This window comes from Mustelus asterias, chromosome 23 (genome assembly GCF_964213995.1).
Source record: "Mustelus asterias chromosome 23, sMusAst1.hap1.1, whole genome shotgun sequence".
Taxonomy (NCBI): Eukaryota; Metazoa; Chordata; class Chondrichthyes; order Carcharhiniformes; family Triakidae; genus Mustelus; species Mustelus asterias.
This window is the reverse complement of record NC_135823.1, coordinates 51,281,233-51,296,124: the sequence shown is the minus strand read 5'-3', so window position 1 is coordinate 51,296,124 and position 14,892 is coordinate 51,281,233. Positions and strand designations below refer to the sequence as shown.

The 14,892-nt window shown below is 41.9% G+C and overlaps 1 protein-coding gene across 1 annotated transcript in view; it reads left to right on the top strand.

Annotated features, from left to right (window-relative positions):
- The window catches only part of baiap2l1a (BAR/IMD domain containing adaptor protein 2 like 1a), a 128,490-nt gene that overhangs the window by 15,099 nt on the left and 98,499 nt on the right, over positions 1-14,892 (top strand). The window contains exon 3 of the mRNA XM_078240619.1: positions 9,527-9,613. Within this exon, the coding sequence (XP_078096745.1) occupies positions 9,527-9,613 (87 nt within the window). The remainder of the gene's footprint in view (positions 1-9,526; positions 9,614-14,892) is intronic.

Here is a 14,892-nt window from a genome sequence, read left to right as displayed (position 1 = left end):
GTCAGAGGTCTTTTGAGGGGATGGGGTCATGACTCTGGAGAGGGGAGTCATGATGTGGAAATGTCGGTGTTGGACTGGGGTAAACACAGTAAGGAATCTAACAACACCAGGTTAAAGTCCAACAGGTTTATTTGTTAGCGAACGCCACTAGCTTTCAGAGCGCTGCTCCTTCGTCAGATGGAGTGGAAATCTGCTCTCAAACAGGGCACAGAGACACAAAATCAAGTTACAGAATACTAAATAGAGGGCATAGCATTCTAGTCAATATTTTGTAACTTAATTTTGTGTCTCTGTGCCCTGTTTGAGAGCAAATTTCCACTCCATCTGACGAAGGAGCAGCGCTCCGAAAGCTAGTGGTGTTCGCTACCAAATAAACCTGTTGGACTTTAACCTGGTGTTGTTAGATTCCTTACTTTGGAGAGGGGAGTCAGGGGGTGTGAGAGGAAGCGGAGTGCAGCTTTTGGGGCATAATGCTGCATTTGTGAGGCAGTGTGGGGATCACAGTTGGTGTGGGTGCTCCTGAAGTCCGCTGTCTGAGTTTTTTAAGTGAGCTTTTAGTACCGTGTAAGTCTGCTGTCTGCGTTGCTTGTGAGTTTTTAGTGCTGTGTAAATTTGCAGTCTATGACATGGGAGTATCAGGTAGGGGTGGCTGCAGGGCACATGAGGTGGTGAGCAGGGTGTGATGAGAGTTGAGGATCTGGGCTTAATGGGCTGAGTGGATGAGACCGCAAAATAGAGGGCAACATGATGCACACCCTCTGGGGGGGGAGGTTTCTTAACCTCTGGAGCAGCAATTGTGTTGGTTTAAGTGTTGAGGCATGACAGCAACGCGATCTCTGAATGATGCAGCCTGAATAAATAGGGTGCCTATTAGCTCTGCCTCTCCTTGAAATGTAATGCAATTGTGCCCTCAAACATTTCTGGATTCATGCCAGTCACACTAATTAGCAGCAAGAGTTAACCCTGAGCAATGTCAGCTGCCCACAGTCTGAGTCAAATGTGAGAAGAATACTTGAGGTTCAGGATTTAACGCTTGGTTGCATGGGATTGAGAACACTGTGCTCATTTCATTGCTGGAACTCCAGTTCCTGCCAATCCGGATCCAATAGCCCCCAAGGTGGACATCACCATCCAGTTGACCCTGGTCATTCAGGATGAGCGAGCATAGAACCCTTCTGTCAACACCCCCAGAAGCTAAGGGAGGGGAGCACCTGATGGGAGGCTTAAGGCAAGTCTAAGTGAGTAAGGCAATAGGCTGGGGCTCTCTCTCCCTCACTCTTTCTCTCGCTCCCTCTCCCTCCTTCTCGTTCTCTCCTCACAAGAATCCGATTGATATCAGAATAGAGCCAGTGGAGTTGGCCAACCTACTAATAATTGCTCTGAAAGAACACAGATTCCAGCAGCAGTGTGCGACAGCACCGAGGGAAGACCCTGCAGAAGGAGACCAAGAGGTCACAGGACAGTCTCAGGCCAGAGGCCACACCAGCTGTGCAGGGGGCATGAGGGAGAGCAAGGGTCTACAGGATTTGTGTCCTTCGTGGAGCTGTCAGACAACATGTGCCTTCGAACACTCTACCTTACATGGCGGCAGAGGAGACCCACACTCTGTAGCCATGAAGGTCACGGCAGCCCTAAACCACTACACAATGGGTTCTTCCAGGGCTCCACGAGTGACTTGTGTGGAATATCACAGGCATCTGTTCATAAGTGCATTGTGAAGTCATGGATTCACTTCATGCTAGGAATCTGAAGTAGATACATTTGACCTGACCAGACCCAGCAAGACGAAAGGGCTACAGGCTTTGGGAACATACCTGATCTGTCACAGGTACATGGGGCGATTGACTGCACCCATGTCACTGTCCTTGCCCCGTGACATCAAGGGGGTCACGCGCCCTTGATGTGCCGCTGGTGTGACTGTTTTCCAGGAAGCATGCACGAAGGTTAAGAGGTGACTTAATAGAGGCATACAAGATGATCAGAGGATTAGATAGAGTGGATAGTGAGAGCCTTTTTCCTCGGATGGTGATGGCTAGCACGAGGGGACATAGCTTTAAATTGGGGGGGAGAGATATATAGGACAGATGTTAGAGGTAGGTTCTTTACTCAGAGAGTAGTAAGGGTGTGGAATGCCCTGCCTGTAGCAGTAGTGGACTCGTCAACATTAAGAGCATTCAAATGGTTATTGGATAAACATATGGATGTTATTGGAATAGAGTAGATTAGAGGGGCTTTAGATTGGTTCCACTGGTCGGCGCAACATCGAGGGCCGAAGGGCCTGTACTGCGCTGTTATGTTCTATATTCTATCTACATCTTCAGTTAGTTCCCTGGAATTTTAAAGGGGCATCCAGGCTTCAGGGATGGCTCATTAGGGACAAGGGATATGCCCTCAGATTGTGGCTGATGATGCCACTTTGGAGGGCACTGACTGCAGCAGAGGTGAGGTACAATAAGGTTCAGTGCAACCCAATCTGTCATTGAGCAGTGCATCAGCCTGTTAAAGATGTGGTTCTGCTACCTTGACAGGTCTGGTGGGGCCTTGCAATACAGCCCTCAGAGGATCTCCTGCATTGTCATAATCTGATGTGTGCTACACAAGCTGTCTCTGTAGCAGGGTGATGACCTTCCCGAGGAAGACCTCTAGGAGCAACAAGTGTCCTCGGATGAGGAGAACCAGAGAATTCAGGTCAGGCAGAGGCGAGCGCATGCATGGGCAGGAGGCTCATCATGTCCCGCTTCATGGAAGAGGGCTGGCTCACTGTCCAGCAGCATGACCCCCCCCACCACCCCCGAACACACGAAGTTGGCCGACATACCAAATATCAAGGTGCTAGGGCAGGGACATGGAGTCCTTAAGTGCCTGCTAGCTGGTTGATGCAGGAGGATGATGATGACTGCAGTGAGGAATGGTCTGTGATTCTCTTCAGATACTGCTTATGTCTGACTCCTATCTGTCTCCTGCCAGCACACTGACTCTTTGGTGATGTTTGCACCAAAATTGACTTTCAGAAAATTTCACCCCACATCTCTATCTGATTCACTTATTTTGGTATTACTAAATGTTGTCATTTGCATTTCCTGTTGCATATCCTTATGCATACAGAGTATCTTCTACCCTAGTAATTTGCATCACCGTGTCCAATATCCAATGTAAAATTTACTGTTGTTGATTGTGTAATCCTAGTCTGTGTTCATCATTCCTGCACAGTTTCCTACATTTAGTTCAAGGGTGATTATGGAACAGGCAACAAATGCTGGACTTGCCAGTAATGCCCACACCCATGATTTTTTTTAAATCTGAAAGGAATAACACAGCCTCTCCATTCAGGTGGCCAGTGAATTAGAGATGCATGTGAGAAATGCTCTTGGTTGTGTATACATGTAACTGCACTATTTAACAGTGTATTGCCTGTACAAAGACTGCAGGACGATGTATGCATTGAATTTATACAACAGCATCTATTATTTTGTGTATATCTATCTGGATTATCTTCACATATGATATCATAACTCTACTTGGATTTAGTCAGTTGGGAAATCCTATCCAAGAAACATTTTTTAATTCAGTGTGCATTTATGTTCTTACCTAGTTTGGGATTCTATCCTTTGAGTTTCAAGGTAACTAAAGCAGTTTGGCCTTTTTATCCCATTTTATAAGCAGACAAACTATGACTGGCAGAAAAAGATCCACTGATTCATTCAGCCTGTCCCACACACATATACGCACCTACTGATCAGGAGTAAGCTCTTGGCCTCTCGCCTCCTGTGCCATTCAATAAAATTATGGCTGATCTGATTGTAACCTCAATTCCATGTTCTCGCCTTTCTTCACCCCCTTGCTTCTCAAGAATCTATCTACCTTTGCCTTAAAAATATTCAAAGACTGCTTCTACCACCTTTTGAGGAAAAGAGTTCCAAAGACTCACGACCCTCGAAGAGTAAAAAATTCTCCTCTGCTCTGTTTTAAGTGGGTGCCCCTTTGCTTTTAAACGGTGGTCTAGATTCTTCCACAAGAAGAAATATCCTTTCCACAACCATTCTGCCAAGACCCCTCAGGATCTTATATGCTTTAAACAAATCATCTTTTACTCCTCTAAACTCCAGTGAATACAAGCCTAGCTGGTCCAACCTTTCCTCATAAGACAACCTGCCCATTCCAGGAATTACTTCTGTAAATAAGGAGACCAATACTGCTCACAGTGCTTCAGATATAGTCTAATTAATGCCCTGTATAACTGAAGCATAACCTTCTTTCTTTTGTATTACATTCCCCACACACAAAATAAGATTCTATTAGCTTTCTTAATTCTTTGCTGTACCTACGTCCTAGCCTTTTGTGATTCATGCACTAGGCCACCCAATCCCTTGGCATCTCAAGTTGTGCAGTCTCTCAGCATTTAGATAAAATGCCAATTCCTACCAATAACGATAATTTTACATTTTCTGACATTCTTAATTTGCCACATTGTGATGCATCGTCCATCACAATATATACTCCCATTCCAACCACAATCATGTGATCTCCTGGGAGTGGTGAAAAACAAAATTTAAGAACCCAGGCCTATGTGGTGGTGGGTGGGGTGAAATCTGGGAAAATACTGCTTAAGCGATCAAACCTTGCCAAAGAGATCACACTCGTAGAGATAATGCTATGCAGTATTGACCTTTAATACAAGGTGATCTTTGCCCCAGCTAGGAGCAGGTCCAATTCTCACTTGATTGAATTCAGCTATTCAGTGTCTGTCACAAAAGCTAGCAGCCTGTTCCAGAGGTCCACTATTTTTTGGGAAAACACCTCCTGGTGTCTAATCTAGAATCTGACTTTAACTTCAAATTGTGACCCCTGGTCATCCCTAACTTATTCAGCTGGAGCAAACTATTTACCTTTAGCTCAGTTGATGGCACTTTTGCCTCTGACACAACATTGTGGGTTCAAGTCCTATTCCAGAACTTGAGCACTGAAGTTTAGGCTGACAGTTCAATGCCATACTGAGGGAGTGTTTAATACACTCCCTCACTGAAAGTGCTGTCTTTCCGTTCAGATATTAAACTGAAGGCCTGTCTGTTCCCTGAGGTGGCATAAAAGATCCCAAGATGTGATTTTGAAGGAGAGCAGGGGAATTATTCCTGGTGTCCTGACCAATATCTATCTCCCAATTAATATCACTAAAACAGATTATCTGTTATTATCACAATACTATTGTGAAAGCTTTCTGTGTACAAGTTGACAGCTGCATTTCCTACATTTCAAAGGTGATTACCTTTGACTGTAAAGCACTTTAAGATATCCACTAGCTGAGAAAAACGCGATACATGCTTTCTTTCTTACTCAAACATAATTTATTTCCTTCAAATTCTTGGAAACCTTGATCAGATCACCCCCGAAGTCTGTTTCTCTGAAGTTTGGAGTCCCTGATGTCTCAAATTGGGAATGAATTTTGTGGCCCCCCAATGTATAGTTTTCCAAAGCCTGGCTGGCTATTAATCACCAGACCTCAAAGATAGTGATTTCAGGATTACTACCAGTGTTAGTGCTAGTCCTAGTCCTAGTGCTAGAGTAGAAATAGCAGGATACATCAGATGAATACGTGTCTGAAGAGATGGTGTGAGGGGGAGGATTTCAGATTCCTAGGGCATTGGGATCGGTTCTGGGGGAGGTGGGGCCAGTACAAACTGAACGGATTACACCTGGGCAGGACCGGGACGGATGTCCTAAGGGGAGTATTTGCTAGAGTGGTAGAGAGGGTTTAAACTAAAATGGCCATAAATTAGGAGAAGGAAATGTGCAATGAGATCTGGGTGTCCTGAAGGTAAGCATGCAGATGCAGCAGACAGTAAAAAGGCAAATAAGATGTTGGCTTTCATAGTGAGAGGATTCAATTGCAGGAGTAGGCATGCCTTGCTGCAATTATACAGGGCCTTGATGAGGCCTGACCTGGAATATTGTGTGCAGTTTTGGTCGTCTTATCTGAGGAAGGATGTTCTTGCTCTAGAGGGAGTTCAGAGAAGCTTTACCCGACTGATTCCTGCAATGGTTGGACTGACGTTTGAGGAGAGATTGAGTCGGTTAAGATTGTACTGGCTGGAGCTCAAAAGAATGACGGGAGTCTCGTAGAAACCTATCAAATTCTAACAGGACTAGACAACGTAGCAGCAAGAAGGATGTTTCCAATGGTGCCCAGAACTAGGGGTCACAGTCTGAGGATACAGGGTAGGCCGTTTAGATGGAGATGAGGAGAAATTTCTTCACCTGGAGAGTGGGCAGCCTGTGGAGTTCACTATCACAGAAAGTAGTTGAGGCCAAAACATTATATGCTTTGAAGAAACAGATATAGCACTTGGGGCAAAGGGAATCAAAGGATATAGGGGAGAGGCTGGATCAGGTTATGGATGGTGGAGCAGGCTCAAAGGGTTGAATGGCTTCCTCTTGCTCCTATTTTCTACCTTCCTATGAGGAGAGACCAAATCTGAGTACTTGGAGTACTGTGCCCAGTTCTGGTCGCCTCATTACAGAAAGGATGTGGAAGCCATAGAAAGGGTGCAGAGGAGATTTACAAGGATGTTGCCTGGATTAGGTGGCATGCCTTATGAGGATAGGTTGAGAGAGCTAGATCTTTTCTCCTTGGAGAGGCGAAGGATGAGAGGTGACCTGATAGAGGTGTATAAGATGTTGAGGGGTACTGATAGAGTGGATTCTCAGAGGCTTTTACCCATCTGAAATCTGAGATATTTTGAGGCCTGACCAAGGTATTTATATGATCAAAATATTATAGTTCTTTGAGAAGACTTTGTTTTGGCAGATGGTCAGTACGAATAGCCTAACATGTATTTATTCTCAAATCTTGAAAATCTGGGTTAACTAAAATTTATTAATGTAATGTGTTTTAACTCAGTAAATTATCTGGGACTGAACTTGATTTTGTGAATTTTGACAGAATGGTGGCATTTTATTAAGAAAAAAAGTAGATCATACAGCGTTGCCTTGCTTCCATGACAAATTTAATTATATTTACATAGAGTGAAAAACTTCTCTTTGGTAATTGTGGTTTCATTCCAGTTCTAGTGACTTAGACTGGATTTTAGTACTGAATTGGAAGGTTATCAATGGTGCATTTATGCTACAACTGTGGCGGTTTTACTTTGCATCAGTTTTACAGTTATAATATAAACTTAGTTTGAATCAAGAGCCAGGCCTTGACTCATACTGGAACAAAATGAAATGAGACTCTTTAGATTTTCATTTCAGTGTCAGTTCAAGCTTTAACACCCAATTTACTTAGTACAGGTTTAGCATTGATACAAACCTGAGACCGCTTCGCATCAACATAAAACTCGCAGTGTAATTGCACCCAGAAAATCATGGAGATTGGTCATTTGTTCACTCAGACTGGGCTACTGTACTGGCTGGAGTCACAGGATCTGAAAATATTTCATGTTCCAAAGGAGATAGAGGCAGCTTACCAGATGTAATTTCCAGCATAAAAATTACAAATAGAGTAACTGTAACTTGGATGTAAATGTGGGCTCGTCCAGATTCCTTGCAGAAAGCTGCAAGTGGTTATGTTGTTGATTCATTTCCCCCTTCCATTGAAGGTGCCAGATAGGATCCTTAACATCAAATAGATGATGTACTCTACTCCTGAAAACAGAACATAGAACATAGAACAGTACAGCACAGAACAGGCCCTTCGGCCCACGATGTTGTGCCGAGCTTTATCTGAAACCAAGATCAAGCTATCCCACTCCCTATCATCCTGGTGTGCTCCATGTGCCTATCCAATAACCGCTTAAATGTTCCTAAAGTGTCTGACTCCACTATCACTGCAGGCAGTCCATTCCACACCCCAACCACTCTCTGCGTGAAGAACCTACCTCTGATATCCTTCCTGTATCTCCCACCACGAACCCTATAGTTATGCCCCCTTGTAATAGCTCCATCCACCCGAGGAAATAGTCTTTGAACGTTCACTCTATCTATCCCCTTCATCATTTTATAAACCTCTATTAAGTCTCCCCTCAGCCTCCTCTGCTCCAGAGAGAACAGCCCTAGCTCCCTCAACCTTTCCTCATAAGAAATGGACTTCTACGCAGCATTGAAACCGTGCAGCTATCGGTTCAAGGAATATGTGATCCTATTTGGTTGTACTTGAAAGAAGCTAACATTTCACATGGTTGAAGGAGATGTAAACTATTCTCCCTGGTCCGGTTGTTGCCAAGGGAGAAATTTTCATTCTTGTACTTGTTTTAAGGAGTTTATCTTGCTAATGTTTGAAAGGTCCCTCCCCAGTTATAATTGGGCTGCAGTAGAAACCTAGGGAAAGAGTTTTAAAGAATTTCCAACTAGGTTTAATACTGTCATTGTTGGACAAAATTAGAAAACTGCGGTTAATTTAAATAAACATGGCACACTTTAAGGATTGAAATTTTTAGAAAGGTTTAAATTTAAATTTCTTTCATAATACTTACCAATATTATTAGTCCATAGGGAAACTGCCCAATTAAGTCTTCAGCCTCCAGATTACACCACATCATTACAAACTCTTGTTTAAACTCTTATAAATTCTTGGACAATAATTATTATAGTCCCAGTCGGCCTAAAAAGGGACCCAGCCCATAAAATCTGACACTTCCTTTCTGCATTTCTTAAAATAAGTTGCTGAATGGATTTAATGGGAACATGCCCTGATCAAAGGAATTTGCACTGATCTTTATCAATTTATGTTTCATTTTACTTCCAGATAATCTGATGGGTGTGTTACATTATTAATTTGTGTGATTGGAAAGGGTGATAATTGCATAATTTTTAAAAAAGAAGACATTTTAGTTTTAGTTTAAAATATTGCATTAACTGGTTTTCTATTACTACTGAACAGCAATCATTCAAGAAAACATTTAAACTTTGAACTCGGAAAACAAAACCTTTGAAACTCTGATTCTTGAGTTGATAATGTACCATACTATTATTTAGGTACAAAAAGAAAAAATGCAAATAATGCAACTATGATACTACAGCAACTATGTCACTTTTCACCTAAAACATCCCAAAGCACTAAGCTGGAGCATTACTGAATAAAACTTTACTGAGCCATATATGGAGATATTAGGGCCAATGACCAAAAGCCTTCAGAAAAACTCATAAAAGCACAACAAAAATTTGTAACACACACAAGCAGCTCCAGTGAAATGCTTATTTTTTATTCATATTCTAAACTGGTCATCAGAGCTGGTTTTGTTATCCATTTTGAGCAACTTTCACTTGCAACCTTGATTCACTTGCAACTTTACGCTTGGAATGCGGCAAGGTAGAAAATGGTGTAAAATGTGTCACCAGTAACCGTAGCAGATGCAATAATTTTACAAAATGAGCTACCTCGATAGAGTAGCGGTCTTTATTTGTTACAATTCCAGTTTTGATTCACAGGTACTTGGTGTTTTCTCTTGGAACAAAAGAATATTGTAACTGGCTGTGTTTTAAATAAGTAACTACACTTTGTCCAAATATTATTTTCTGCTTACTTTAACAGCTATGGTGGCTGCAGGCAAGATATACTTCGATGGCATTTCAAAATTGGGAGAGTTGAGTTCTCAGTCACCGGTCTCCAAAGAGCTAGGTAAGATGCATGTGAACCAATGGATACATTTTGTATTTCAGTTCACATATAAACTTTCTTTGCTGGGACCTACAATAATGAGTTTTGTTTATAACGTATCTTATGTCAGAAACATGTTGGTGTTTCATGTAAAGTCAATTTACTTTAAAATGAAAGTGCTATGATGCAGGTAAACCCAAAGACCGTTTTAACGGATCCTTCAAATAACGTTGTGATGAACAACCAGTTAATTTCAGCTTTGTGGTATAGGTTAGGGAAGGAATGTTGCCTCGGTTATTGAGTTCTGTTCTTCAAATTAATTAAGTTCTTCAATCACCATTTCTAATCTTTATCAAACTTCAAAAACATGATTGCATACTAACATCACAGTAGCTTGAAAAAGTAAGCAATGTAGTATATAGCACACTTTCCACTGGAGTGCTTGTAGTGCGGAACAAGAGTCAGTATTACACACAAGATTGTTTTAGGGTAAGGGTTATGATGTGTTCATAGTCTTTTAAATTGCAATTAAATGTTTACTTGTTGAAACATTTTTTTTATGGATGGCTTTATGATGTAGTTGGCTTTGATGGTTCATCTAGCTGCAAATGTATTTAGCAGTAGACAGGGTTAGTTGAAATCTTCCAGTTCTGGTTAAAATCAATAGATATAAGTATTCAAGTACAGATAGGCAATCCTGATTTTTGTTCACTATTTTTATCAGTTTAAAAAAACTCTGAATAAGGAGACATCAATGCAGACCAAGAACTATTAAAATTTACGTAATATAACTTCGAAAAAGCTGATTCTATTTTGCCAATTTCCTACCCTTCCCTTTTGCTCCTGAAGGCACAGATTCTTGCCTCTTGTCTCCAATTTTCCATTATCTATTCCAAGTGGTCACCTACAAGCCACACAGTGAATTTTAGTTGGTTTGTGAATTCTACAACAGTGAAATCGATCTCTCTTGCACTTTTGTATGCTCTGTGCTTCATTCTCTCTACACCATTTTATTTACTTTTGCTTCATCATCCTCTTCTGCAAGAAATCCAGCTAGATGACAGCAAAGAATATAAAAGTGGATATAGATCTACTGATAGCCCGCCATGCTGACTGGAGTTCATCTCCCCTAGCTCTTGCAGGACTGCAGATGGCTAGTCTTTCCCCATGCATTAAATGCAAATGCCCACAATGGGTAGAATCCCAATTCCTTTCCTATTTATCGGTTTGCTGATTAGATTTAAAAAGGAGAAAATTTATTTCCAGTGATGCACCAATTTTTTTTATTACAAAGGCACCACATCCAAGCTATACTGGGGCAGCTACAACACTAGCATCTACCCAACAATGCGGAAAGTTGCTCACATATGTCCAATCACAAAGCAAGACAATGTGTGATGGAGAAAAGGCTGGGAAATGGCTCTAATTCATGATCGTTTAGAGAGCTGGTGCAGACATGATAGGCCAATTGGCATCCTTCTGCATTATAATGATTCTGTGAATTCCAATCTAGCCTGTTGCCACCTCATCAGTCTGCTCTCAGTCATCAGCAAAGTGGTGGAAGGTGTCAGCACTTGTACAGCAATAAGCTGTCACCAGTGTTCAGTGAAGTTCCCCAGGGGCATTTGGTTCCTGATCTCATTACAGCCGCCTTCTAAGCATGGATAAAAGAGCTGAATTTACAGGTGAGATGAAAGTAATTGCCCTAGACATAAAGACAGTGTTTCACCAGTGTGGCATGTTGGAAACTTCATGAAACTGAATTTAATGGGAATTGGGGGGAAAACTTTCCAATGATTGGAGTCATACATGTAGTATAAGGGACTGGTAGCAAATGGTTAACATGGGACTGAGTAAAAGAACACATGACCTGGACCTAAGGGTCGTTGTAATGAGCCACGTGTAGAAGCAAGCATGGAGACAGCTCCTGGCTTGGACCTGTACCATACCTACAAATAGTTTCCAATAGTTAATAAATACTTGCTGTTGAACTACCTAAGACTACAAATACTTTAAGACATACTGAACTGTCCAGCACCTTGTAATATGGTGGCAGGGAATGGAACAACTGAAAACCAAGTAGAGACTACAGAAAGTAAATAAAATGCTAGAAGACTGAAGAAAAAAATAATCAAAGTGGCATTCTGACCTGAAGAAAAGCTTAAGAAGTGAAGATACAGAAGCTCCAAAGAAAGGCTTGGAAGCTGAAGGAAAAATTAAATTCCCCACTACAGCAGAAGATTTCATTGAATCCTGTAGAAGTCCAGGTTCAATACCCAGAGTGTGCAGAGTCAACAGACCATAAGTGGTGAGATAGAAATGTAAAATCCCTGGACAACACACACCCTGGAAAAGAACGTTCAATACTACAGTGGTCAGAAATTGCCAGCGAATCACAGTCTAATACAACCAATTCCCAAATCAGCGTCTGAATGCGTGGTGGCTGAGCTCCCTCCAAACTAAGAAAAATAATTTTAAAATAATCACGACTGAATAGGCAGCTTTAAAAATACAGCAAAAGACAGAATTTGGCACTTCAAATGCCCGAGAACATTGAACTAAAGAGGAAAAACTAACCAAGCAATCCAGGCAGCTATTGTTGAAAACATTTAAAAGCTGAGACCATGAATGCCGTTACTCCGGGAGCCCAACAAAAACAGCATGCGTGGGAAAATCCTTTGTGAAGGAAGGTACAGTGACTCCATCTTGGATTTTCAGAAACCTCTTGATGCCGAACCTACAATTTGAAAATTTTAATCATGGATCAGAAATCCACTCTTCCAAATCAATTTGGACTTATCCAAGGCTCAGATTAATCACAAAGGTCTGGAGAATAGAGATCCTTAGGTCCATGATTGCTTCAGGCGGCTGTTTGAGGGTAAATCCACATCCAATATGTGGGAGTCTTTTAAAAGTCAGTTGTTAACAATTCAGGACAGGTATGTCCCTGTATTAAAAAAAAAAGGGAGCATGGGTTGAAAGTGAGAGGGGGAAAGTTTAAAAGAGATGTCAGGGACAAGTTTTTTACACACCAGATGGCAAATGCCTAGAACGTGCTGCCAGAGGAGGTGGTGGAAGCAGATTCTATAACAATGTTCAAGAGGCATCTGGATGGATACATGAATAGGCAGGGAATAGAGGGACATGGACCACAGAGAGGCAAGAAAATATTAAATTAGGGAGGCATCTGTGTCGCACAGACTTGGAGGGTTGAAGGGTCAGTTCCTGTGCTGTACTGTTCTTTGAAACCAGCTCCAATCACATGACTGCTGGGTTAACACCTCTGAGGCTCACCCAGTTCAGTTTGGGTGGGGGTGGGCTTGTGATACAATGGGAAGTTGATCGTAGCCTTTCAGCTTTGATCTTCGCTCTTGCCCAGTATGAAACATGGAGAAAGGCAGTCTTGAAACTCCATCTTTAGGTGATGGCCCATCTTTAAACAATGAAATGTGTGAATCCCACAAATGGTTGAGTTACCTTCACCGATGTCCATACTTAATTAGGTATGTACCAGAGATTTATACTGTTTGGACTCCAAATGCTAAAAGTCACATGATCTGCAGCAGCGATCTTAACAGTTTTGTGTCCAATTTTTAAATGTATCGTCTGAAAGTTTATAATATGACATATGGTACTGGGCATGACAATAGTATTTATCTGATTGATCTAGTTAGGTTTCTGGTCAATGGTAACCTCAGGATTTTGATAGTGGGACATCCAACAGTGGTAATACCATTGAATGTCATGGGGAGATGGTCATTCATGCCACACAAGTGCCAGGCAATGTTATTGGCCACTTAGCAGCCCAAGCTTGAATGTTGTCCAAGTCTTGCTGCAGAAGGATACATTGCTTCGGTATCCAAGTCACAAATGGTACTGAATCCTGTGCAATCAGTGAACATATGATGAACATATGGTGGTTACTGATGAAACAGTTGAAGATGGTTCGGCCTAGGACATTACCCGAGGAACTCCTGCAGCAATGTACTACAGCTGAGATGACTGGCCTCAAATACCCGTGTCAAAAGGTAAAATTGTCTGCAGCCAAAGACTTTGCGTTTATTTAATACCTTTCATTTATGATTTCCCAAATAACTTTACAAATAAATATTCTCGAAGTGTAGTCACTGACGCAATGTTGAAATATGCGGCAACTAATTTATGCATGGCAAGATCTGACAAACAACAGGATATGTGATCAGAAAATGTTGTCATTTTTAATAGTGTCAGTTCAGAGTTAAATTTTGGTCATGATAGCCTGCCCTTCTTCAAAAAATACGATGGGAACTTTTCCTGAGAAGATGGATGGAACCTGGGTTAAATGTCTTAGCCAAAAGGTAGCACCTTCGACAGTACAGCACTTGCTCACCACTGTATTGAAATGTCAGCCTAGATGGACAGGTGTAGTCTGAACTTTGTATTTCTACATGCTCGTTTTTCTGATTCGAATGACAGCTGAGATGTATGCAGTTTTATGGAGGTGGGATCAACATTAATCGATTTTCCGCTGAAGGAAGACAAGGGGTAGTTGATGAGAAAATAGGAAATTATTCTTTTTTTTTATATAATGCTCCCATTATTGTTTCACGAATAAAGTCATGGCTTAGTTTATCAAGGAATAGAATGATACCATCATGCCTGTGCATTGTTTGGTAGTGTAGGGTAACGAAGTTTGCAGACGACACAAAGATAAGTGGAAAAGTGAATCGTGTGGAGGACGGAGAAGATCTGCAGAGAGATTTGGACAGGCTGAGTGAGTGGGCGAGGATATGGCAAATGGAGTATAACGTTGATAAATGCGAGGTTATACACTTTGGAGGAAATAATAACAAATGGGATTACTATCTCAATGGAAACAAATTAAAACATGCTACCATGCAAAGGGACCTGGGGGTCCTTGTGCATGAGACGCAAAAGCCCAGTCTGCAGGTACAACAGGTGATCAAGAAGGCAAATGGGATGTTGGCCTATATTGCGAGGGGGATAGAATATAAAAGCAGGGATGTCTTGATGCACCTGTACAGGGCATTGGTGAGGCCGCAGCTGGAATACTGTGTGCAGTATTGGTCCCCTTATATGAGGAAGGATATATTGGCATTGGAGGGAGTGCAGAGAAGGTTCACCAGGTTGATACCGGAGATGAGGGGTTTGGATTATGAGGAGAGGCTGCGGAGATTGGGTTTGTACTCGTTGGAGTTTAGAAGGATGAGGGGGGATCTTATGGAGACTTATAAGATAATGCGGGGGCTGGATAGGGTGGAGGCGGAGAGATTCTTTCCACTTAGTAAGGAAGTTAAAAC